Source organism: Baudoinia panamericana, assembly GCF_000338955.1.
Source record: "Baudoinia panamericana UAMH 10762 unplaced genomic scaffold BAUCOscaffold_7, whole genome shotgun sequence".
In the NCBI taxonomy this organism is placed as follows: Eukaryota; Fungi; Ascomycota; class Dothideomycetes; order Mycosphaerellales; family Teratosphaeriaceae; genus Baudoinia; species Baudoinia panamericana.
Genome location: NW_006911263.1, coordinates 967,978 through 990,022, shown reverse-complemented (window position 1 = coordinate 990,022; position 22,045 = coordinate 967,978). Strand labels below are relative to the sequence as shown.

At 55.4% G+C, this 22,045-nt stretch overlaps 10 protein-coding genes across 10 annotated transcripts; 5 read left to right on the top strand and 5 right to left on the bottom strand.

Moving 5' to 3' along the window:
• Window positions 1–985: 985 nt before the first annotated feature.
• Window positions 986–1,972, bottom strand: BAUCODRAFT_34738 (uncharacterized protein). The gene is made up of 2 exons (XM_007678651.1): window positions 1,346–1,972; window positions 986–1,288 (listed from the first exon to the last, which is right to left on the bottom strand). Exons 1-2 carry the CDS (start codon window positions 1,772–1,774, stop codon window positions 1,022–1,024), a joined length of 696 nt encoding a protein of 231 aa, XP_007676841.1. The 5' UTR covers window positions 1,775–1,972; the 3' UTR covers window positions 986–1,021.
• On the top strand, window positions 1,927–5,169 carry BAUCODRAFT_24945 (uncharacterized protein; the record flags this gene model as incomplete). The annotated part of the gene is made up of 1 exon (XM_007678554.1): window positions 1,927–5,169. One exon carries the CDS (start codon window positions 1,927–1,929, stop codon window positions 5,167–5,169), a length of 3,243 nt encoding a protein of 1,080 aa, XP_007676744.1.
• Window positions 5,170–6,910: 1,741 nt separating this feature from the next.
• Window positions 6,911–7,887, top strand: BAUCODRAFT_123255 (uncharacterized protein; the record flags this gene model as incomplete). Its single annotated transcript, XM_007679068.1, has 3 exons — window positions 6,911–7,076; window positions 7,145–7,622; window positions 7,677–7,887. 3 exons carry the CDS (start codon window positions 6,911–6,913, stop codon window positions 7,885–7,887), a joined length of 855 nt encoding a protein of 284 aa, XP_007677258.1.
• A 719-nt stretch (window positions 7,888–8,606) lies between these two features.
• On the bottom strand, window positions 8,607–10,444 carry BAUCODRAFT_71613 (uncharacterized protein; the record flags this gene model as incomplete). Its single annotated transcript, XM_007678796.1, has 2 exons — window positions 8,607–9,852; window positions 9,903–10,444. The coding sequence occupies 2 exons, from the start codon at window positions 10,442–10,444 to the stop codon at window positions 8,607–8,609; spliced, it is 1,788 nt and encodes a 595-aa protein (XP_007676986.1).
• Window positions 10,445–10,661: 217 nt separating this feature from the next.
• Window positions 10,662–11,707, top strand: BAUCODRAFT_511002 (uncharacterized protein). Its single transcript, XM_007679067.1, has one exon. It carries the CDS (start codon window positions 11,029–11,031, stop codon window positions 11,509–11,511), a length of 483 nt encoding a protein of 160 aa, XP_007677257.1. The 5' UTR covers window positions 10,662–11,028; the 3' UTR covers window positions 11,512–11,707.
• A 369-nt stretch (window positions 11,708–12,076) lies between these two features.
• BAUCODRAFT_34734 (uncharacterized protein) lies at window positions 12,077–12,360 on the bottom strand. The gene has a single exon (XM_007678650.1). The coding sequence runs from the start codon at window positions 12,323–12,325 to the stop codon at window positions 12,125–12,127; it is 201 nt and encodes a 66-aa protein (XP_007676840.1). The 5' UTR covers window positions 12,326–12,360; the 3' UTR covers window positions 12,077–12,124.
• Window positions 12,361–13,918: 1,558 nt separating this feature from the next.
• Window positions 13,919–14,838, bottom strand: BAUCODRAFT_34733 (uncharacterized protein). The gene has a single exon (XM_007678649.1). The coding sequence runs from the start codon at window positions 14,622–14,624 to the stop codon at window positions 14,148–14,150; it is 477 nt and encodes a 158-aa protein (XP_007676839.1). The 5' UTR covers window positions 14,625–14,838; the 3' UTR covers window positions 13,919–14,147.
• A 401-nt stretch (window positions 14,839–15,239) lies between these two features.
• On the top strand, window positions 15,240–18,395 carry BAUCODRAFT_70900 (uncharacterized protein; the record flags this gene model as incomplete). The annotated part of the gene is made up of 3 exons (XM_007678742.1): window positions 15,240–15,648; window positions 15,718–18,164; window positions 18,234–18,395. 3 exons carry the CDS (start codon window positions 15,240–15,242, stop codon window positions 18,393–18,395), a joined length of 3,018 nt encoding a protein of 1,005 aa, XP_007676932.1.
• Window positions 18,355–19,457, bottom strand: BAUCODRAFT_510586 (uncharacterized protein). Its single transcript, XM_007679066.1, has one exon. The coding sequence runs from the start codon at window positions 19,296–19,298 to the stop codon at window positions 18,495–18,497; it is 804 nt and encodes a 267-aa protein (XP_007677256.1). The 5' UTR covers window positions 19,299–19,457; the 3' UTR covers window positions 18,355–18,494.
• A 160-nt stretch (window positions 19,458–19,617) lies between these two features.
• Window positions 19,618–21,744, top strand: BAUCODRAFT_71355 (uncharacterized protein; the record flags this gene model as incomplete). Its single annotated transcript, XM_007678780.1, has 2 exons — window positions 19,618–21,056; window positions 21,144–21,744. 2 exons carry the CDS (start codon window positions 19,618–19,620, stop codon window positions 21,742–21,744), a joined length of 2,040 nt encoding a protein of 679 aa, XP_007676970.1.
• Between the last annotated feature and the right edge of the window lie 301 nt (window positions 21,745–22,045).

Below are 22,045 nucleotides of genomic sequence, written 5' to 3'. Positions count from 1 at the left end.
TCGAATAATGTGGGCGCCGTAGCGGGCGGCGTTGTTGGTGGCATTGCAGCCATTGGCATCATCGCGCGAGCCGCTTTCATCTAGAATCTGGAAGATCAGAAGGAGAAGCACCGAGAGCGATCCTCCGGGTATCAGTCGAGCTAACATACAGTCGGTGTTTGTTGGCTTGATGCTTGATGTTTGCACGATGTTATGAGCTTCCCTCACTGTCGGAGTGCGGCGTTTGATATCAGTACTGTAGCTTTCGTAGCTGGCGTTCGGACTCAATGCGTTTGAGCGACTGAACAGGATTGGCCGCCTTCGGTACATTAAAGAGGATTTTCAGATGCACAAGTTAGGGCTACAAATAATCCAACTCTCTTTCTGATCTACGAGAATTGATCGTAGCATAACCTTCAATGCCAATGCTTCAATGTCGCGCGTCTTCAGCAGGCGGGAATGATCGACCTCTGCTTTGGTCATGAGCCAAACATAGTTCTTGTATCTTCACTGCAGTAAATCTAGTCCGGAAGCCGATGTAGGCAGGTTGATGATACTTGGTTCGCAGCGAAGGTCACTCGCCAAGCACGCTGAAATGGCGAAAAGCTCTTGAAACCCGTGCATGGCTTCCGATCCATCCAAGCGTCGGAGAGCCTGACAGCGGTAAGTAACCTCACGATCGTACCAACATCGAGCATAGGCCTAAGCCGAGCGATGAAATGAGGCAGGTAATCCTTGCTTCTATCGGACGTAGGCGAGGGCATCTTAGAAGGAGTCGGCGGCAGGGTACGTGCCTTGCGAAACATACAGCATGTTCCTAGCCGCTGAACACGGCGGCGAAGAAGATCAGCGCGGACATGCTCATTGCGTCCTAAGAGACGTAGGTCCATTGCAATGGACGTGACGACATGCACAAGCGTTTCTTTAGCCTTGTAGGCAGTCTCTTAATTCACATTGCACACAAGACATGAGAGTTGACGTCCAGCATTGTTGAGGTAGATGAGTTTGACGCGATGATGTGAAGCGATGTACGAGCGCATAATCAAGAGTGCTTTTCTTCCTTCCCTTCTTTCAGCCTCGGGCTTGGAATGCCGAAGATTGCCAGTCGGCTGATGCGATACAGATGGTCCCCTTCCTCGTACTCCAGCCGGTCAGATTCCCACGTGATGTTGTTATAGGCATTCATGACCGAGAAAACCGTATTCCAAATGAAGGTGAGAAGAAATAGTAGCCAGTAAGCCAGGTCCTTCAGGTGCCAACGTCGGGCATAGGCGTAGAGGAAGACTACGAAGCCTACCAACGCAGTGGGCTGCTCAATGGTCAGCACGTACTTCACAAGCGTTGGATGGCATGTATGATAACGTACCAGCATCATCCGGTTGAGCCTAACAGCAAGAAACAGGAATTGCCTCCTAGTTCCCAAGTCCGCCTCGTCCCTTACCCAACTAGCACGCTGGCACATGCCAACTGCAGTCTGCAGCCACGCCGCCCAATGGAAAACAGCAAAAGCCGTGAAGACGCCAACGAACGGCCCGCTCCAAGAATGCCCTACAGAGCCCAGTGCCGCAGCAGTGATCAACAAGCAAAGGCTGATGATGAAGAAGATGTAGAAGACTACAGTCTCGGTTTGACGATCCATTCCCCAGAGCTTCTTCTCCGGAATATCGGCGTGGCGCGCGTGCTGCTCTTCGGTCTCTCCCAGGCCGTGTGGCGCTTCCTGGGAGAGCCGCCGGTTCGGGTCACTTTCATAGTGGTGGTGAGGTTCTGAGTATGACGCGTGGCCGGGATCTGCCATATCAGGTGATCCAGAAAGAGGATGCAAACGCGCTTTCAGTACAGTAAAGATCGGCTACTGTTCTGGTGGCCTGATTCCGCTCGCCCTTGCTGCAAGGCACTGCCGCTGAAAAAATATGCTGGAGACTGCAATGGTTGTCAAGGTGATTCCAGATGCGTAGGACCAATGTCGCTTGTCCGATGAATGCTCCGGTCCGCAATTGGATGTTGCGACTTTGCCAGACGTTGGTGTTTGCTGATGAAGACGGAAGGCTTGTCCGTCAGCATCCGGGGTGCACGCTAACGGTCCGCTGCGGCAAACCCCGCCCAAGGCCTCCAGTAGCTCGCGTTTCGATCGCGACCAGCCCGTCCATCAATATCGCAGATGTTGATTGCACAGTGTATGCGCTTAGCGCTTCTTGCGTCTACAGCTTGGCCTACCTTCGTGTTGGAGTGATGGGTAACACATCATCACAGCTTGCGGACACGACGCAAACCGAAGCTGCTGCGCAGCTGCAACCGCAGGGTTCGGAGAGTGTAGATAGTGCCGGGTCACCCGACGGGAGCGAGGTGCGTTTTTCACTTCTCGCAGTCTTGCTTCGTTCTGACACTGCACAGATCATCGTACCCAGGCCGTGGTCGAAGGCCGCCTCCCCGAAGAAGCGCAAACGAACAACTTATGACCACAATGATGTTGGGAAGGAACAGATGGGACTGCATAGTTCGAAGAAGGCACGCGGACGCCCGCGAGACCCGTCGCTACTCAAGCCTGGATCTCCGAACAAGCCTGTCTCTCAGACTGCCAATGGCGACGTTGACGAAGTTGTCTCTTCGCCTGAAGTACAGGCGGAGTCAACGCGGACCCAAAGGGGGGCACGGTCCGCCCAAATATCAGACATGACTGTTGTCGAAAACGGTACCGGCGAGGTGAGATCCAGTCTCCACGGTGGCACACAGACGGACGTCGACAACGTGACCGCCCCTGGGAGCATGCCGTCTAACCACATGGCGCCTACATCGTTTAAGAAGCATGCTCGGAAACACCATGCTTCACCTAGAGATGCTCAAACAGCAACTTTCAGTCTTCCGCAGGAGCGGGGACGGGGCTCTCGTCGACCCCGCAGCTTCGCTCAGGCTGATCGAGCCGTAATCGACGTCCCCGCGACGCAGAAAACCAACGCGCAAGCGCCAGCGCGTCGAAAGCGGCTCAAAGCGACTCCCTCATCTGGCGCATATGCACAAGCGGATCATAGGGAGGCAGGGCCACTTATTACAGCAGTCCACGAGCAGCCGCAGCAAGTGTTCACGGAGAGGAAGCCTAAGCAAAGCCGATCGTCCTTAGAGGCAAGTGGGCATCCTACTACTACTACGCCCAAGACGAACAAAGACTCAACGAAGCAAGTCAATGACCATACTGACGGACCGACTCGACATGTATTACCAACCATTCCCGTGGCCGGCCGACTGCCGCGAGAGGGATCAAGTATCGTTCAAGACGCTACTACGAGCCATGATGCAACCGCACGTTCTACAGACATTCCAACCCCACCTGTTTCTTCACAACAGCGTCAAAGGCCAGTCTCTCAGCGTTCAACAGGCAGTGTACCGAAACTAGGGGCGGACATTGCGACCAGTAATGTATTCACCACCGTTCGTAGCGATGCAAACAGTGGACCGCCGATGCGCGGCGCAAAGGTAGAAAGCCGGCCGGCCTGGGCCGAGCATCTTATCGTCACTCGGGGCATCAATATTGGCCGCTCACAACCCGTTGCAAAGCCAGAGCCTCTGCTCAACGGGCCAAAGTCCGGGATGTTCACGGACGCGGAGAAGGCCATTGCGGACGATCTCGTTGATCACTATGCCCAAACAACCGGATACGGTCCTTACGAACTCTGCATTTTCCTTGGTCATTGGCCAAACTCCGAACTGCAGGACTTTAAGCCGGAGATTCTCAAAGCGCTTCCGAACCGAAAGAATGCCGCGATTCGGAAGTTCTGCGCAAGGCGATACTTTCCCAGAAAAGAGGGACCGTGGACGGAGAGCGAGGATGAGCGGTTAGAGAAGGCTCATATCGAGTACGGCGACAAGTGGGAGGAACTCGCAGAGGTCATTGATGACCGCACCGCCCAACAGTGCCGAGACCGGTGGCGGAACCATGTGCAGTATGAAGGTTACATGGAGACTGGTGCCTGGAGCAGAGAGGAAGAAGCGAAACTTATTCGTGCTGTGCATGAGTGTATGGACATGGTTCGGGAGGAGAAGGTCAGGGCAGGTGAGCAGCGTATGAAGCCTGAAGATGTTGAGAAGCTAGTTAGCTGGGATGCGGTCAGCAACAAGATGAAGGCATCAAGAGGACGCAAGAGGTGCAGCGAGAAGTGGCAAGCTCTCAAGCGGCGCCATGGTGGAATGATCCCTGCTGTCCCCGCCGAAGCTACTGTCGTCCCGGTGGACGTCGAGCAGGCGGCCTCGGCATCAGCCTTCGATGACAAAACCAAGGCGCAGCGCCTCGTGGCGAAGAAGTTCGAAAAATTCCAGACTGGAGACATCTACGACGCTCTGGTGGAGGTCATGTGGGCCATTACCGATCATACCAAGACCTTTAGCGAAGACAGTACGCTCTGGAGCGCTATTGCTGTTAGAAATAAGGGCAGTCGGTTTGAAGGTGCATTAAGACGCCGGGCCTACTATTATGCGCTAGAGCAGTACGGACAGAAGCCCGCTGTCAAGGCTGCAACTACTGTCGCGGCAAAGGCCAGAGAGATGGTTTTGCGATTTCAGCGCTTTGCAGCGAAGAATGGTACCACGGTTGATGACTTTGAAAGAGGGTACATGCCAGAAAAGGCACCTCGCAGGCCGAAGAGGAAGGTACTCTCAGCTGAGACAGTGGAAGAGAGTAGCGAGAGCGAGGCGGAGCCAGCTAAGCCTTCTACAGCGTCGAAGAAGCGCAAAGCTGTTAGTCATACGCAGGAGAGAAAGGTCTTGTCGGCTGTTAGAGTGGAGAACAGTAGTGAGGATGAGGCTGCGCTGGCCAAGCCTTCTGCAGCGTCGACGAAGCGGAAAGCGATCAGTCGGAGCGAGGAAGACGGTGTGGTCATTCAGTCTAATGGTGCGCAAGACGTCCAATCACGAAGTAGCACGCAGGCGCAACGCAAAAAGCGCGCAACCCCAGCCAAGAAGGATAAGCATAGCAGCAAGGACAGTGCAGCTCTTCACCACGAAGCCGAGGTGGCGGCCATGCCTCAGCAAGTACCCGAAGGCGATCCGCCGCGCTATGCAGCTCATGACGATGCGGATCACCAGCCGAGAATGGTGAACATCTACCAGAACTTGGGTAGGTCGGAGTTCATACAGCGGTGTAGAGATGCGGGTGGCAGGCAGCATCAGCAGCATGCGAGGACGCAGAGGCAGAGATTGTGAGAGATTGAGCGTGGGAAGTGACAACCTATACTGGCAACCACGGACAGCTCTCCCAGCGCAGAAGGGTGGAGAGGGAGGTGCCCTGAAGGATACGAGCCTTAACTGAAAGCCACGCCGGGGACGATCCTGCAGCGCGGCCGTGGGTATGCTGCCAGCCTTAGCAACCGGTCAAGAAGCCGCAGTGGATTGTGTAAATTGTAGACGACGGTTCGCTTGAACGTTCGGTATGCTGGTCAGGCGATGAGGCTAAGCTGGAAAGACCGCATGCATTGATCGCCCTACATGAGGCTGCAGAGGGAATCCAGAACGATGTTGACAGCGCCGGCTTGGGCCCAGCCTCTCCTGTTCGGCAGACACATGAGAACGTGAGCAGGTGACAACAATGTAACAGCTCCCGCCAGACAGGCAAACCCACGTTGATGGGGTTTCTGCATCTTAATTCTTTCTGTGATCTACTCGCCACAAGGATCCTCATGTGGGGATATCCCATCCTCTGACCGTGATCTCAATGAGGTTGTCTCCATAAAACACGCCCTTGGCTTCTTGGAAGACAGTCCGGTTGGTGGCTAGGATTTCGGGCTAGCGGTTTTGCGTCCTTCGCAGCACAAGGAGCTCCCTATACATCATTGCTCGTATGTTGGGTGGAGGCTTTACGAACAGTATTGTCGTAACAGCCCGTACAGCATCGGCTTCTTCAAGCGCCTTCATGTAGTCTGCTTTGATTAAGGACTGGGCCCCGACTTTCCCGCTGCGGTTGTTGGCAAGTCTGGAAAGATAGGCTTTGTTCTTCTTGCTGTAGACCACCATGACTTTCCGATACCTTGACGAAGTTCATAGAGAAGAAATGTCGAGCTTGTGAGAGTGCGTCGGTGATGCTGTATCTACGGCGATTTACCGATTCCAAGACACACCAAGCTGTTTGTCAATGTCCACAAGCGCTATCAGTGTCTGTCAAAGTGTAGAGACTTGCATTGTAGCGCAAAAAAGCAAGCTAGGACTTCGAAAGAAGGGCGATGGGACCAACAATGTTGGTGAACATGGCACAAACCTGCACGTTAGACCTGTGGCAGCGTTCGAAGCAGTCTCACACGATGGTATGTCTGGACTGACGTACGACTCACACCGGGAAATATCTGGCGTAGACGGCAGACTTAGTGATGCTCGATGTCTCCGGTTTCGGATGCTTTGCTGGTAGCCACCGGGTTCCGGAGTGCAATATACAAGCTTCCAAAAGCACAGTTTCAGTGTTTGGCTGACGTGCAGGCCTACTCTGATCGAACGGTCAATGGATGAGATCAGTCATCTACAGGCGCAGAAGACGCTCCAAATGGGCGCCAGAGCAGCGCTGCCAATTGATGAAGCGACCTCATGGTTGCCAGCCTGTGGAGTCGCGAGCAGCGGGTACATAGACACATGCAGAGCAAGGAAGGGAAGCGCGAAGACTGCACGTGTTTCGCAGCGGCTGCTTTCGGCTTAGTGTTCCTCGGCTTACTCACCCACCGACCCGCTCTCGAATCTTCAGCGGCAACCGCACCGTCTCCACTTATCGCTCACAGCACTCGAAACACTCGCCTACCATCCTGCGAAAGCGTAAAGCCAGCCGCGACAATATCCTGCAACCACATACGTTGATACAGCGACAGCGCCAGCGAGAGCGACATCCAGCAACAACACCGCCATATCACCGCGCACTCGAACCCTCCACCAATCCCGGCAGACATAGCAACCGTGGCAGAACGCAATGGCGATGTTACACAGTAGTAAAAGTAGTAGTAGTACGAGAAATTATGGCCGCCGCAGCTCGAGCGACTCGGGCAGGCGCGCCAATCTCCAGGCAACTACTTACGCTGTCGACGCCGACACCATGGCGTTGACCGGCTTCCACTTCACCACTTGCGGGGCAGGTGGCGCGGCGTGGTGGTACGTCAATATCTCCTGACAACGCTATATTCAACGCTAACATGATGATCTGTAGGGTTTGAGGCGCCTCCAGGAGGCGTACCATCTCCACCGCCGTCTCCAGACGCGGCGCCGCTCGGCCGGACAGCTCGTCCAGGCCTGAAGGGGCGCGCGCGCAGCGGAGACGCGGCATATCACATCACGGAAGAGTGTGAGAGGCTCTTCTGCGAGACTATGAAGGCTGTGTTCTTGGTTGAGAAGGACACTGGTCGGCAGAACTCGCTGGTGATGGATGTGCATGACAGCACGAGCAGCGATCGCATCGACATACCACGACAAGGTATCGCCATGATGAAGCATGACTTACCCACGCCAAGCCCGTCGCCCGACGGTAGGATCTACCCGAAGACGGGCGGGATGGTGAGGGAGTATGTGGAGGTGTGGGATTATGTCGGCGGTGCGCGGTTCCGCGGCTTCGTTGCTGAGAAGGACGACGAGCGTGGCATGTTCGTCTTCTTCGATAGGGATGTCATTGGCAAGGACCTCAAGCCTGGGTACGTAACAGCCGCCGCCCTAGTACAAAGAGCACAGCAGCTGACAAGGTGCAGGCTCATGGCACTCCTCGAGCTAGCCAGCAGCGACGCATTCGACTGCTCACAGCTTGTCGTTTGCGTCGATCGAACGGCTAAAGACGAAGACGTCAAGGACACTACTCGTGATCTTGGTTGGGTCGGCTTCGAGCTAATCATGCTGGATGCATGGGCCGGAGACGAAGCTTGCATTAGCGACAGGTGGATCTACCTAGCTATGGATGTCTAGACCAACCTTGTTTTAATGCGGTAATGGGAGGCGATCTCTACGCGTTACCAGAAAGCTCATGCTGCGTTGACAGTTGGGTGGAGATGGGGGTTCAGCGGTTGGGATGACAGCTTTACGGTGTAGACAGTAGATTGTAAAGACTTTTGGCACCACTATCCGCTGGTCTATCTCATCATCATGTAACGTGGCACGTGTGACTGCAAGACGCAGATATGCCCGTACGTCTCTTCATCGAAACGTCACCTCACTCATCAAAGCCTAGTTCTCTCTCATCGTATGAAGCAAAGTGCATCAGCGCGCACTTTCTAGCATTCAAGATCACCTCCTGCCCTGAGAAGATGAGTGGCAAGCCGAACCCCTCCGCCAATCTGTGCGCCAGGACGTAGCCAGAGCTAGGCCCCCTCACTTCCCCGCCGTGAAGTGAACAAACGGTATGAAAAAAGACGGTGTGTTGGGAACGTGCATCAAGATCGCTGCTCGACCGCATTTCCGCGATCTCGGTGGTCAATGGCAAGCTTGATGTCGAATGCAGTATGTTTGTCGTTTTTCGTTTTCGTTTTAGGCGTGTTTCGTCCGTGATATAGTGGCTTCGTCATCATGAAGTCCGGTAAAGTCATGGTCATTAAATTCGTGATTTGCTGAAAGTACAGTTGAGGAGTTTAGTGGACCAGAGAAAACAGCGCTCGCCACGTCCGGCAGCCTTGGGACGGTCAGAGAGACTATCGTCTGCCGGCCTTGACTGACTGCGGCTGGCTGATCGGGCGCGAGCCTGGATCAGTACGCTGACGCTTGAGACTCTGATCGCCGGTGGCGCTCATGGGTCGGTTGTATTGATCGTCTTGGTCATCGACCTCGCGCATGCGCTTGTTAGACGGCGGGACGCCGTTCACATTCGAGTACTGCTGAGGTGCGTAATTGGTCTGTGGCGGGTACGCCTCGGCCCCGTTCGGAGCGCCTCCGCGTGGGTCGTTGCTCATTACGTTGTAAAGGTTGCTCGAAGGCAGCTGCGATGCACGCTGTGACGTGCCATAGCCACTGGCGTAGGTGTTAGCTGTACGTGGCGTGGCTCTGCCCGATCCGTTCTGGTGCGGTGAGTGTGTCATCTCCGGCGAGATATGGGAAGGGTCGGAGTGCAGCGCTCCTAAAGAGTGATTAGCAATGATGTTGGACGAGACTTTCCCTGCGCCTTTAGACGCACTAGTGTGGGTGTAATCACCCTCGTGCTCACCCTCCGCATCCGACTGGGCTGCGTAACCATCGTGTGTTTTGTTGTCCACCGACTCATTTTCGGCGCCTGCACGAGCTGGCGGGCCCATCTCGGTCTTCACACCGCTTGGGCTGGTCTGCACGCTAGGGTAGCGGTTCATGCCTTGCTGAGACGGATACTGGCTATAGTTGGCGCTCGCGGCGTACATCTGCCGTGAGGGATCGTAAGACTGCGTCGTCTGGTACTGAATACTTTGCGCGCTGCCGGGCGGTGAGGAAGCTGGAGTCGTTGGCACAGTTCTGGAGGTAATGCCTGTATCAACGGAAAGAGGCTGACCTGAATTTATGCTCCCCGCATGACCTCCGCCGTACTCGTAAGAGCTACCTGCATTGCCCATACCCATGGTCAGACTTGATGCACTCGTTGGCGGTGTTGGGAAGGTGTGCGCTCTGTCGAGGCCTGGCCTACCGGAAGCAGGATGCGGCGCGATCGAATGGGGAGGCTGGGGGATGCTCGCGCCGATCGGGTTTGACATGGAGTGATGGTGCGTCAGTGCCGGAGGCTGCGTCCCTTGTGGTGTTCGCAAGTAATCAGCCGTATCGGGGCGCCTAGCGGCCATTGCGGCGTTGCCGATGCTTTGACGAGCCTGGTTGGTGGGATGGTAGAGTAGAGCTCCGATGTTGTGTACAAACAGAGGGTAGAGGTGCTCGGTTATCTTCTCCTTATTCGCAAAGTCCAGGGCGCGGTCAAATGGGATCCTACCATTCGTGAGTCCAAGATCACACGATAATAAGACGGTGCTACATACCAGACACCTTTCAGATGCATCGGCCCAATTTTGACAACGTGACGAGTCTTCTCGCTCTTCAGGATACCGTCGCGACGACCACGCGTCATACCAGCGACATTGAGAAGCTTCGTCCCATTGATCATGTGGTTGTCCTCGCGTCTTGCAACACAGACGCCATTGGCTTCAACTTGGAAGCACAGACTACCTTCATCTTCCCAGAGTGTCGCAGTCACGCGTGGCTTCATTCCGGGTGGAGCAATCTGACCGGTCGTGTCAAAAGGGCGCTGAGAGAAGTCTTGCTGATTGCCCGAAGACGCTGGCTGCGCGGACGCAGCCATGGTAGGCAGTGGAAGAGACTGCGCAACCATCTGACCGCCCATTGAAGATGTCACGGGATGACCTGCGGACATTGGTGCCATAGTGGCCGGATACGGGTAGCCGTAGCTTGGCGCATAGTTGTGCGCCGATGGCTGCAATGTCTGGGGCTGGCCATATCCAGTGTACTGACCGATGCTGGAGGCTGGCCCTGGAGGTTGAGCATGCGACTGACTCACATCCATGTAGGGTTGAGCCTGGTTCATGCTGCCGTAACTGAGTGCGGTAGGGTAGGGGCCAGAGATGCTGGACTGAGGGTAGGTGACCTGCTCAGGAGAAGGTGTTTGCAGGCTGTGCGACTTGCTGCCGTCTATGGATGCAGCGTAAGACGTAGCGGAGTCGTGGGAGAGATTCGCTACGGACGAGCCGCTAAAGGAACCAGCCCGAGGAGACGAGCCTACGGACGAGGCGCTCGTTGGGTGGTGCACCTGCTGAGAGTAGGGCGTGAACGGAGTCTGGTGCCACTGACTCTCAGATCCTCGGGCTTGGACTTGTGAGAGCGAAGGGAGCGCCAGCTTAACGGTTTGGGCGGTTGCTATCGTGGAAACGCTCCGTTTGCTCAGGTCATAAATTGCAATTGATTCCGGACGAGGTTCGAATCCGATAAAGACGCCGGAAGCAAAGCACTGCAGTATCAGACGCCAGTGAAGTCGTTAATGCGCTGCAGTCGTCAAAAGTCATAAAAATCGTAATAATTCGTGAGCTTCGTTGTCGTTAAGGAACTGTTTCCTCAGCACCTCGCAACCCTACATGAGATGGTCAGTATGTGATGACCGCAAGCATTGTGCAAGCTGCGACTACGGACGCACCCTGGGATCTAAAAGATGCAATGCATGCAGAGGGACGGTTCGAAACTTGCAGTGGTGGGGAGGTGGAAGAGAAGATAGCTGCGGAGGTGGTTGGGGGATGCAGCCGTGCTTGCACGCTAACCGGCGGGAGAGCTGATAGCACTAGGCAAAATCGGATGTTCACAAAGGTGGTGTGGTGGAGGCAGAGAAGTGACTTACCTTTACGTGGACAAGAAGGCCGGCTTGAGGTTTTGCGGCAATCGGGATGCGCTATAGAGAGCTCCGTTTGCACCGCGGTGAGCTGTGTCCGGTCGGTCGGTTGCTCGTTCGCAGCAGTAGAGAGGCTCCAACGCACAAAGCTGCGGGGCTGGCGCTCTCTGCCGCTACTGCTTGTCTGGCCGTGTGTCTTGGATCGATGCAGCGGGCCGAGGCGTTGTGCGGTAGTTGTCTGCGAGCTTGTGTGAAGTTGCAGACCTGCAGCAGATTTGGCAGTCTAAGGACTATGCAGGTGAATGCAGCGTTCGAAAGGCGCGGCGGAAGATGGAGTCTCGGTTCTTGATGAGACACAAGAAAGAGGCGCCAAGTTTGCAGGGGTGTCGAGTAGGCGCTGGGGTGGGGCGGTGGCTTGCCGAGTCCAGCTTTCAGGAATGCTGCCGTTTCCGCGGCTCGCTGGTCGTCGGTACGTCTTGCTCGCTGACCGTTGCGGACGATACGAGGGTCAATTCAGCTATTATTGAGATCGCTCGAAGGTCTTTGTAAAGAGTGGCAGCGTAACCTGGCATTAACGATGAGCAAGGAAGGTCCGCGCAAGACGCGCCGTCGCGATTCACCGGACGAGGGAACGGCGACTTTTGGCTAGACAGCCACACGCGGAACGATCGACGGCAGAATCGCTTCGTCGCCAGAGACGGCAGTGATAGGCTTACGCGTGAGGTCGGAATTGAGCTATCTCCACGAGGTATAGCGAGGGATGACCATACTGTGGAGTGCAGAACCTTAATCGCGAGCATTCGGAGTCCACGAGCGATAACATTACGTTCCGAGCAGCTCAACCACACGACTGGCGCATGCTGCTTGTCACGATCCTGAGACTGCGAACTGACTTTCGAAACCACTGCAAGATGCTGCGTGCCAATGGCGACGCTTCTGCGGCTCCAGCGTGGGAGGCTTGGACCCGAAACGCTTCTTTGGTGCACAGACCCAGACGAGGCTTGCAACTTCGATGCTGATGACACCCGCCCACATGCCCACGTTGTTGAGCCGGGAGCTTTGGCCCATTGGATGATGGATAATATTGCCATTTCGAGACAAGGCTCCGAGGGCGCGGGATTGAAACAATATGCGATCCTGCCATCTCCTCCGTCGTGTAACAATTGTCATAAATCACAGCGATTTCATCGCTGGCTGTTGATCACGAAGAGTGCCACAGCTTGAACCAGGGCTTGCCTTTTCGGCGAGATCGTTTCATGCATATGCATCGGGAATGCAGGTTGTCCTTAGCTCCCGCTCCAACGGCAACGTTCGTCCCCGCTGCAGATGCGATGCGATGCGAGGCAAGTGATTGTGCGTGCCCCTACAGCGCAGTTCATGTTTCCGCTGTCAGCATGGTAATAAAAACCGTCCTAGAAGTCGAACGTATGTCGCTGGGCTAATTTGAGACTTGCCACTTCATCTCGTCACATGTGCGAGGCTCTGGGGCTGGTCAGCAAGAATCGGCTTAGCGAGCAAATGGATATCAACGGAGGACTCCACACCCAAACGCCATCTCGAATGATAGCCGGACACGTCGACGCTGGGGGCACTCTAGGCAACCTAAATGCGCCACCTGGATTTACGTGACGGTACCACCGTATCACGAGCATTCCTGAAGACCGCTGTGGACCTACACAGTTTCCTTTTCCAGACAGCTATCGAGCGCGAAACAACCCAACACCACGTTCAACGGCAGACATCTGCCATCTGAACGAGCTTGCTTCCCTTGCAAGATGGCGGGCGTAAGCTTCCACATCCACGAGACGGTTCGCATGGCGCAGAAGCGGGCGACGATCATCGGGGTCTCGCTCACCGCTCCTTCTGATTCCTCAGGCTAAGCTTGCGATTGGACGGAAAACAAACGACCAATTCGCTCGTTGAATCGTAGCCGTTCCACCTCTCGGAATGGTTGTGCAACGGCAGGACGGCAGAACGTCCGGTGAGCAAAGCCTCAGAGAGCTCTGCCCGACCTGTTGCGTGTGTAAGACACCGGACATTGTTTATTGCGCATGCGACGATGCCCTCATTGTTCAATAACGGTCATTGCGTTTGTCTTGCTTCTCCCCCTGTCTAACCTCCAGATCGACAGCCAGCGTCCCCTCGGTCCCCGGCTGCGATCTCCCGCCGCATCTCGTACATCGCGGCTTCGACATGACACGCATGCCGCATGCACAAGAGGCCCGTCGCATCATGTGCGGCCGAACTGTGCATTGCGCAGCGTGGTCGCAGCGCCAATGCCAGGGACTGAACTCTCTACGCATATATAATCGTTGATCTTGCTTTCGTTCTCCATGGTCTTGCGAATGCACGTTGACTAGCTACCGTCAGACAGTCCTGGTTCGCTGATTCACGGCAAGCATTGTTGCACAAGAGCAACCCGGAAGGCCGGCGAACATAGCACAGGAACCGCAACCAAAGACCCGAGTTAGAAACTCGTCTAAGCTACCAATCCAATCGGCCTGAGTCGCCTATCATAGTTCTTTCTGTTGAGAAATGCGTACGCAAGACGTCGCACGCAAGGCAATGTTGGCGAGAGCAGTCAAGAGGCGGTGAACTTGTGCGATGTAACAATGACCGTCACAGATACCGGAGCTTTGTACCATAGGGAAAAGGTTGCGAGTCGTTATGTCAACCGCGCGTGGATATGAAAGCTCAGTTTATCGAAGTATCGATACGTCTGCGTATGTGGTCTATCTTCTATGATCACCGACTCATTGCAAAGCTCGCCGTGACCTCTCAGAAGCAGACGAATATGTCTTGATTTTCCTGGTTAGAGTGAGTCCCGACATTCAAAGTATATGTCCACATGTCAGACGCAAAGAGTCCAGGTAGTTGCCCTGCCATATGCTCATGAAGCTTTCTGTGGTTCTGAGCCCTTCACGAACTTCGTGTGCGTGCCTGTAATCACGATCCTTCCTCGCTTGCCGCCTTCAACTTTGAAAACGTTGATTTTCGTGAAAGCCAGGCTGCCACCGACTTTCTCTGCTATGCCCTCAATCTCGATCTCCTCGCCGACTTTTGCGCCGCTCTGGTATGAGACATGTATGTCAACGCTGACGCCACTTCCAGCACGGAGATCGTGCGTAGCAATCGCCATCCCGCCCATCCAGTCTACAATGGTAGCAGAAACTGACCCATGGAGCGACTGCATCGAGTTCATGTGATTGTGCGAGAGAGGTAGCCGAGCTACCACATGCCCTTTGGAAGCGCTCGTTATGACAACATCAGACAACAGGAATGCGTAGATTGGACTGCCTGGAAGCTTTGTCTTCACAAGGTGCTCGATATGCGCATGTTCAGCTGTCTTGGATGTATCTGCGTCCATGATCGCGGGTGACACTCCGGACTGTTACGATCTTACTGTAATTGAAGCAGGCTGCGAAAAGGTCAGCGGTACGGTAGCAACATCTGCCCGGCTTCGAGACAGGCCGGCGTTGAAGTAAGTGTGCATATGCCCACGTGCGACACGGGTTCTTTACGAGGCTCGACTCAGCATGCAGATGGATGCGGATGTGGTGGCGCGATGAGACTTACTCGTGACAGGCAGGATGCAGGATGCAGAGTGCAGAATTGCGGAGCTTTTCTATATGCAGGTCGGCGCACATGCCAGACAGGGGTCCGGACCTGGCACCGAGGGCGCGTCAGAAAAGTGAGACATATGACATGCGCGCAATGCTCCCTAGTTCTTCATAAATTGTCAGCTGCTTAAGGAGTGAGACTATTGGACGAGTCCGCGCTCTTGGTGGAGCTGTCATCTCAAGCTGAGCCGTGAGCGAAGTAAACCTGCAGAACGGCAGGAAAGTTGGCTCGCATCTCGTCCTGGACGCAATACCTGCGGCGGCAGTATCCCTGGTTCTTCGCCGATTCCGGGCAGAGTACTCGGCCAGCAGTTTGGCTGAGCAAACGGGAGTCCGGCAGATGGCCGGAACCGCAGCAAAGCATGAGTGGCCCGGATAGTGCGAGCTCATCGTACTTGTCCAAGCTATCACCGTGGAGCAGGAGCAGGAGCCCATCGATACCGCCTAGCAAGGGACGCGATGGCGAGTCGGAGCCTTTACAGCACCAGAAGAAGGGTGCAGACCATGTCATCAGTCACAAACATCGTTTGAGTCTGCGCAAATACCCGCGAGACTGCCCACCTGTCAGACCGTGCTGGTTTCATGCAGTGGACGTGCCAAAGCGAAGACCACATCCTGCCCTGGGTGACCGCAAAGAGGAGAAGCCGGCTACTGCGCCGAAGAAGTACGCTGCATTCTCGATCACAGATTCAAAGGCTATAGAGGCGGCGTTCCAGAAGCTTGTGCAGGACGAGGATGAAGCCGGAACGACGAGTCTGGAGCAGCAGCAGGGTGCTCCAGACTCGCAGGCTTCAGGTGAAGCCCAAAGGTCCGACGGCAAGCCAAACACGAGCCTTCCAGATGACATACATACTGTCAAAGTGCCGGTGAACGAAGACTACCTCTTCGACGTAGATGTTGTGCGTAGAGAGCTGGCTCCCGCCTATTGGCTCGGCCCCGTCTATGATGTAAGAAGGGGCACTTGGTTCTATCAGGATGGAAGCACGCAACGACCTTGCGATGAGAATCTCGCAGCTCAGCTAGAAGAAGGCTACCTGAAGATCAAGCCTTGGCGACTTCCTACCACTCAAATACCGCCGCAGCAGCCGCGTTCGGCTTCACAGCCACGCGGTCGACCTGTATCGTGGGCTCCGGGACAAGATGACATTGAGGTCGAAAAGCCCGGCTTGCCACATAGCTCGCTAACTCCTCAGCCGTCGTCGGGCAACCTCCGGGATCGAGCGGCAAGGCAAGATGCTGAACCCCCGAGAGGCCCGGCCAGGGTAGAAACTGGTCAGACGGAGCTACCTCACGACACCCACCGGCTGTTTGGCGCGCACATGAATTCGGTCGTAACCTACCAAGATGCAACGACTGCCTGGCTTCTCACAGACGACTTCTTGTCACGCATGAATTATAGTGTCTACCAGAGGTTTGCAGGCGGTGGTCACTTTGCTGGCATGAGAATGACTCGAGGTTACATCAATCCGTCCCAAAAGCCCGTGACGGCTCCACCAGAGAAGGACGGCAAGATCGAGAAGCCCACCGGAAGCTATAGAGCATCGAGTCAGGAACGAGCGCAACGAGAAGCTCAAGATAGGATGGACGCGGCGCCTGAAGAAGCCGTCCTTCATAAGCCAAGCTCTTCCGAAACCCGACGGCAGAACCTGCAACGTCACATGTCATCTTTGCTCGAGGACCCGTCGCACAAGGACCCGGAAAGGCAGGACGAGGAGCTGCGCAAGCGCGACGAACGTGAGATAGAGGACGATTATCGCGAGACAGAAGGCGATCAGCAAGGTCGTGAGATCGAGCACCTTATCCTTGTCACGCACGGCATAGGACAGAGACTTGGTCTGCGCCTTGAAAGTGTGAACTTCGTGCACGATGTCAACACTTTGCGCAAAACGCTGAAAGCTGTTTATTCCGACTCGCCTGACCTTAGAGCGCTGAACGCTGAGCTAGGCGATGCCGAACATGTCAACAGCCGTGTTCAAGTCCTTCCGATTTGCTGGAGACACCTTCTCGACTTCCCTAAGCAAAGTCTGAAGCACAACCGCAAAGAGCGTGATCTTGCTGACACCGATATTGATGACGAAGCATTTCCAAGTTTGGAGGACATCACGGTGGAAGGTGTGCCCGCCGTGCGCAACCTTATCACTGATCTTGCACTTGACATTCTGCTTTACCAGTCTCCAGCATACAAGGAGCACATTTCGAGGATAGTGTTGTCAGAATGCAATCGCATATATCATCTGTTCATGGAACGCAACCCGACCTTCAACGGAAAGATTAGCATGGTAGGGCATTCGCTGGGCTCCGCTATCATGTTCGACCTTCTCTGCAGTCAGGAGCAGAAGGGCCAGCCATCGATGAAGAACCGCAAAGAGCATCACGGCAAGAAGCTGGACTTTGAAGTCGAAGACTTCTACGCTCTAGGCTCGCCTATCGGACTGTTCCAGATGCTCAAAGGTCACGCCATAGCCGCACGCGATGGCGAAGACGGCGGGCACAGACGTGGCATGACCACCAGTATGGACGATCCAATGCTTGACGCGCCTGCAGCACCTTCTGCGAAGAGAGCGAGCACGTCAAAGGGCGTGCTTGCCGACTCCGAGATTCAGACCTCCAGCCCCAGGTGCGCACAGATCTTCAACATTTTCCACCCGACAGATCCCATCTCCTACCGAATGGAACCGCTCATCTCGCCTGCCATGGCGACTCTGAAGCCGCAGCCGCTGCCTTACACCAAACGCGGCATCTTCGGGGCGCCGATGGGACAAGGCATTAGCGGTATCGGTGCACGCGTCAGCCAGAGTGTATCCAGCATGTGGTCGAGCATGGCGTCTAGCCTGCTCACGCGCGGACTCGGCTATACGGGAACCGAGACCGCTCAGCTGCCGAATGGACAGACGGTCATTAAGAGCAGCGGTCCGCTGTCGATGAGTCAAGGCGCCGGTACCAACATCTCTGCCGGCGTCATCCCAACAGCACCATTACCGGCGGAAGGCACAGAGATCGCGAAGATACCAGAGGATAAGCAAGAGCGACTTGCGAGTGATGCTCTTGCCGCCAGCAAACGCGGCCAACACCCGCCCACGCTCATCGATGCAGATCTCGAGACATTGTATGCAGGATACCAAAAGCGCCGCCGTTCGATCGAAGAATCTGATGCCGCGAAGCGTGATCTCGGCGCGGGCGCGATCGGAAGTCTGGAGTGGCAAGAAGCCGAAGAGCGGGCGAAGAAGCTTCGACGTGAAGAGGAGAAGGTTCGTCGCCTTAATAGTAACGGTAGGGTCGATTATGCGGTGCGTATTCTCGAGGGTAGTAGTCTCTGTGTCGTCTCGGGACTGTGCTGACGGTCCACCACGAACTAGATTCAGGAGGGTGTCTTCGACATCAACATAATCGCAGCGATCGCAAGCCATCTCAGCTATTGGAGCGATGAAGATGTGAGCCATTTCATCATCTCGCAGCTTTTGAGTCGGCACCGCATCGTGAGACCGAAGGCTGGGGGTAGCGCGAAGGCGCAAGACTGAACGGCGTTCAGTCTGTGTGATCAAGCTTAAACGCGAGTGATGGCGGTCCTGTAACAGGTGGAGGCCGCAGACCGCTCTTTCGACACCATGTCTCCGGGCTCATGGCATAGCCAGTCGAGCATTCCCAATCCAGCCGTTCCAGACGATCCCGACCTCCTTCGCGACATCTTCCGCCGTCCGACCTTGCGCATCCTTCAGACTGCGGATATCTACCTTTCCCGTCTGCTCCTCGCGCATCACACCCAGCGCTGCAGCCTCCTGGAAAACTAAAGCTGGAAAGTCCATCTCAGGATACTCGCTCGCCAGCAATAACAGCAACCACGCGACCTCTCTATTCCCATTCGCAACCGCTGCATGTAAGCCGGAAGCCATGTCGCCAATCGGATCTTGGTAGCGCAATATCTCGTCGGCCGCCTTGCTGGAGCCAGGCGCTTGCTCCGTAATGAGGTTGCCATCTTCGTCCTCAGCCGTGAACTCCTCACCGCAGCTTTTCAGCAGGTCGGCAATAGCACGATGATCTCCCTCGCGGCAGAACTCAAGGAAAGCACGGCATTTGCGCTCTTCAGGGTAGGTACGCAGGTACGACTCTTCTTTGAGCAAAGGCATTATGTCTATTCCGCGTTGGAGACCACCCTCATTGTCCAAGTCGACAATTATTCGATCCTCTGATTGAGGTGACGAGCTGCCGGCGGATGAGGAAATGATGGACTGCGAACACTGCGGACACTTGCTATATTCGTAAGATTCAAGCAGGCATTCCCAATGGAAGTGGTCACCACAAGGTAGCAGGACGTCGTCAGGAACGGTCTCCTGGCCGTCTGGCTCCATCTCCACATCTTCATCGTCGTCTTCAGGTTGGATGTCGAGAGTGAGAGGCTTTCCGCATTTTGCGCAGACAGCCATTATAGGGCTATGTAGTTGCCAGACAGACTGTAGATGCTGGACTTAACCGGACCTATGTTAACTTCACCATGAATTTTTACCTGCACACAAGAAGAAGGCTCTACGCAATGACGTCGGAAGGGAAGCTTGGACCGGGTGTGGTTGTTGCGCTGTAAACACCGATCCTCCAGTGTCTTATTAACACTAAACTGTGGCGCAGACACCTTTTCTTTGTCGCGCGCACCACCCACTAAAGACAAGACTCGTTCGGCAGTTGCTCTGGGAAAGCTGATCGCTTCATCGACTCTGCGCATCGTACTCCCCCAAAGAAGGTACAACAATGGAAGATCAGGCCTACCTTGAGCCTGACTTTGATCCAAACAGCCTGACTGTGCCGCGCTTGAGGTCCATACTGGTCGCGCATAACATCAACTACCCTTCCTCTGCCAAGAAGGGTCAGCTCATTGAGATCTTCAACGAGCAAGTCGTGTCCCAAGCGCGCAAACTGCGCACGGCCAACTCGCGAGTGAAGCGTACAAGCAAAGGCATCGAAGATGTACCCAGCAGTCATGCGACCGCGAACGGCGAACATGAAGAGGACGATATCGATGCACGGCCTGCGCCACCGTCGACCTTGAGAAAGAGTGGGAGCAGAAGAACGACACGTGCGCGGACTGAGGAGGCACAAGAAGTGGCGCCCACGCCCAGAAGTGTGCGACATAGTACTGCGCCACCTGACGAACCGGTAAGGCGGCTGTCAAGTAAGCATGTGCGCGGAGATGGCATGGTGCAGGAAGAGCCTGAGCGCGAAAGGCCTGCTTCGAAGAAGTCAAGATTTAGTGCTGTCACGCCGCATGTAAGGTCGGATCGCGCGCAGCAGGATGAGAGTCCGTTCTCAGATGTCAATGTCTTCCAAACGGGTAGCTCTCCACCCCCAGGACCACGCAGTCGCGAGCCTGAGCGGAGACAGACGGCCGCACCCTCAGCGAGCAGGGATGCCCAGCGGAGACAGAGCGGCGACGGCAGGAGACAGACTGAGAATGCACGTCCGGTAAAGGAACAGACGGATGGCGCAATCTTGCCTACTCGGCGAATGTTCGACATGCCCGTTGCGCGAGTAAAGAAGGAGCAGGAGGCGCAGCCAACTGAAGAATTCACGCCCGAGGAGCATCAAGAGCTTGTGCAGGCGAAGCAATCCGGTCAACTTGTACCCGCCCCACGCAGAGCGCGCCCAGCAGCCAACGCCGCTCGAACCGGGGTAGGTGCGATCGCCGCAGCAATGCTGCTCGGCCTAGCCGCAGTCTGGAGACAAGAAAAGGTCGAAGTCGGCTACTGTGGTGTCGGTCGTCCCACTACCGAGCTGGCCGGTGTCAAGATCCCAGAGTGGGCGGAGTTCATACGTCCGCAGTGTGAGCCGTGTCCGCCTCATGCTTATTGTGGCGAGAAGCTTGAGACGATGTGTGAGCCAGACTTTGTGCTCACGCCGCATCCACTGTCACTGGGAGGACTGCTGCCGTTAGCACCGAGCTGCGAGCCAGACAGCGCGAAAGCGAGGAAGGTCAGTGCCGTAAAGGAGCGCGCAGTCGAAGAGCTGCGAGAGCGGAATGCGAAGTATGAGTGCGGCGAGGCCGCGAAGCCACAAGTGCGGGAGACGGAGCTCAAACAAGCCATCAGCACCAAGAAGCGAAAGGGAATGAGCAATGAGGAGTTTGAGGATCTTTGGGCAAGTGCGATTGGAGAAATACGCCGCGCTGACGAGGTCGTCAGTGGTGCTGACGGGTAAGTCCACATCTACACCTCCTTCGTCACCACAATTGATCTTCGCTTACACGATGTTGGATACTGACAGATACGTCCTCACACCAGATCCGGCCACCTTACCCTCCGCTCCCACTCGCTCGCCCGAATCCCACTCGCCTGCGCAATCCGAAGATCGCTACTCCAAACACTTGGACAGTATATTTGGCAGCTTATAGTCATTGTCATCGTGCTGTCCTCGGGCGGCTATGCTCGTTATCGCATTACCAGCGGCGCGGAAACGGAACGCAAAGCGAAGGAGCTGGCAGGTCTGGCGTTAGAGAAATTGAGCCAGCAAGCCGCTCTGCACGCCTATGACCCGGACGCATATGGAGACAGCTACATCAGCGTCGCGCAGCTAAGGGACGATGTGCTTAGGGAGGAGTTTAGCGCGAGTCGACGAAAGGCGCTCTGGGAGAAGGTGCAGAGGAAGGTGGAGGGTAATAGTAACGTCAGACCCATGGTGCGAGAAGGGCGTAGTGGTGATGTTGGACGTGTGTGGGATTGGGTTGGTGCTGTGCAGATGATTGAGGGGACTCCGAGCACCGTCGACAGGAGGAAGAGTGGCAGGGTCAGCTTTGGTGGTGTGACGGAGGAGAGGCTGATCGAGCCGAGACGTGAGGAGATGACTGAGGTGCAGAAGTGGAAGGAGGGTGGGAAGTACTATTGAGCGAACGACGGCCTAATTTTACGGCTGTCGAGGCGTTTGGATGGAGCTTATAGCATGATGATACCACCGGGATATTATTGGGCTCAGGACGCCGGATTCCTGGCGAGCTAATTGTGGCCACGCCGAGACAGTACATAGTTCTTTGTTTGGCTTGAGGAGCTTCTATTGAACCTAGCGAACATGCTCGGGTTGCTTGTTAATCTCATCCGTCCTCTTGTTCCCTGCAGCAGCACCCAACAGTAGAGCCGGCTTATTCCCAGCTACAATCGGAAGCTGGAAACACCCGCTGCCGGCTACCCGA

Bases quoted from the DNA above. Each gene is read 5' to 3' on its own strand.
- BAUCODRAFT_34738 (XM_007678651.1), bottom strand. From the start codon at position 1,774: ATGGCAGATCCCGGCCACGCGTCATACTCAGAACCTCACCACCACTAT. The intron at 1,289-1,345 runs GTACGTTATCAT...ACCATTGAGCAG, and splicing joins GGCTCAACCGGATGATGCTG to CCCACTGCGTTGGTAGGCTT.
- BAUCODRAFT_511002 (XM_007679067.1), top strand. From the start codon at position 11,029: ATGACCGCAAGCATTGTGCAAGCTGCGACTACGGACGCACCCTGGGAT.
- BAUCODRAFT_34734 (XM_007678650.1), bottom strand. From the start codon at position 12,325: ATGGGCCAAAGCTCCCGGCTCAACAACGTGGGCATGTGGGCGGGTGTC.
- BAUCODRAFT_34733 (XM_007678649.1), bottom strand. From the start codon at position 14,624: ATGGACGCAGATACATCCAAGACAGCTGAACATGCGCATATCGAGCAC.
- BAUCODRAFT_510586 (XM_007679066.1), bottom strand. From the start codon at position 19,298: ATGGCTGTCTGCGCAAAATGCGGAAAGCCTCTCACTCTCGACATCCAA.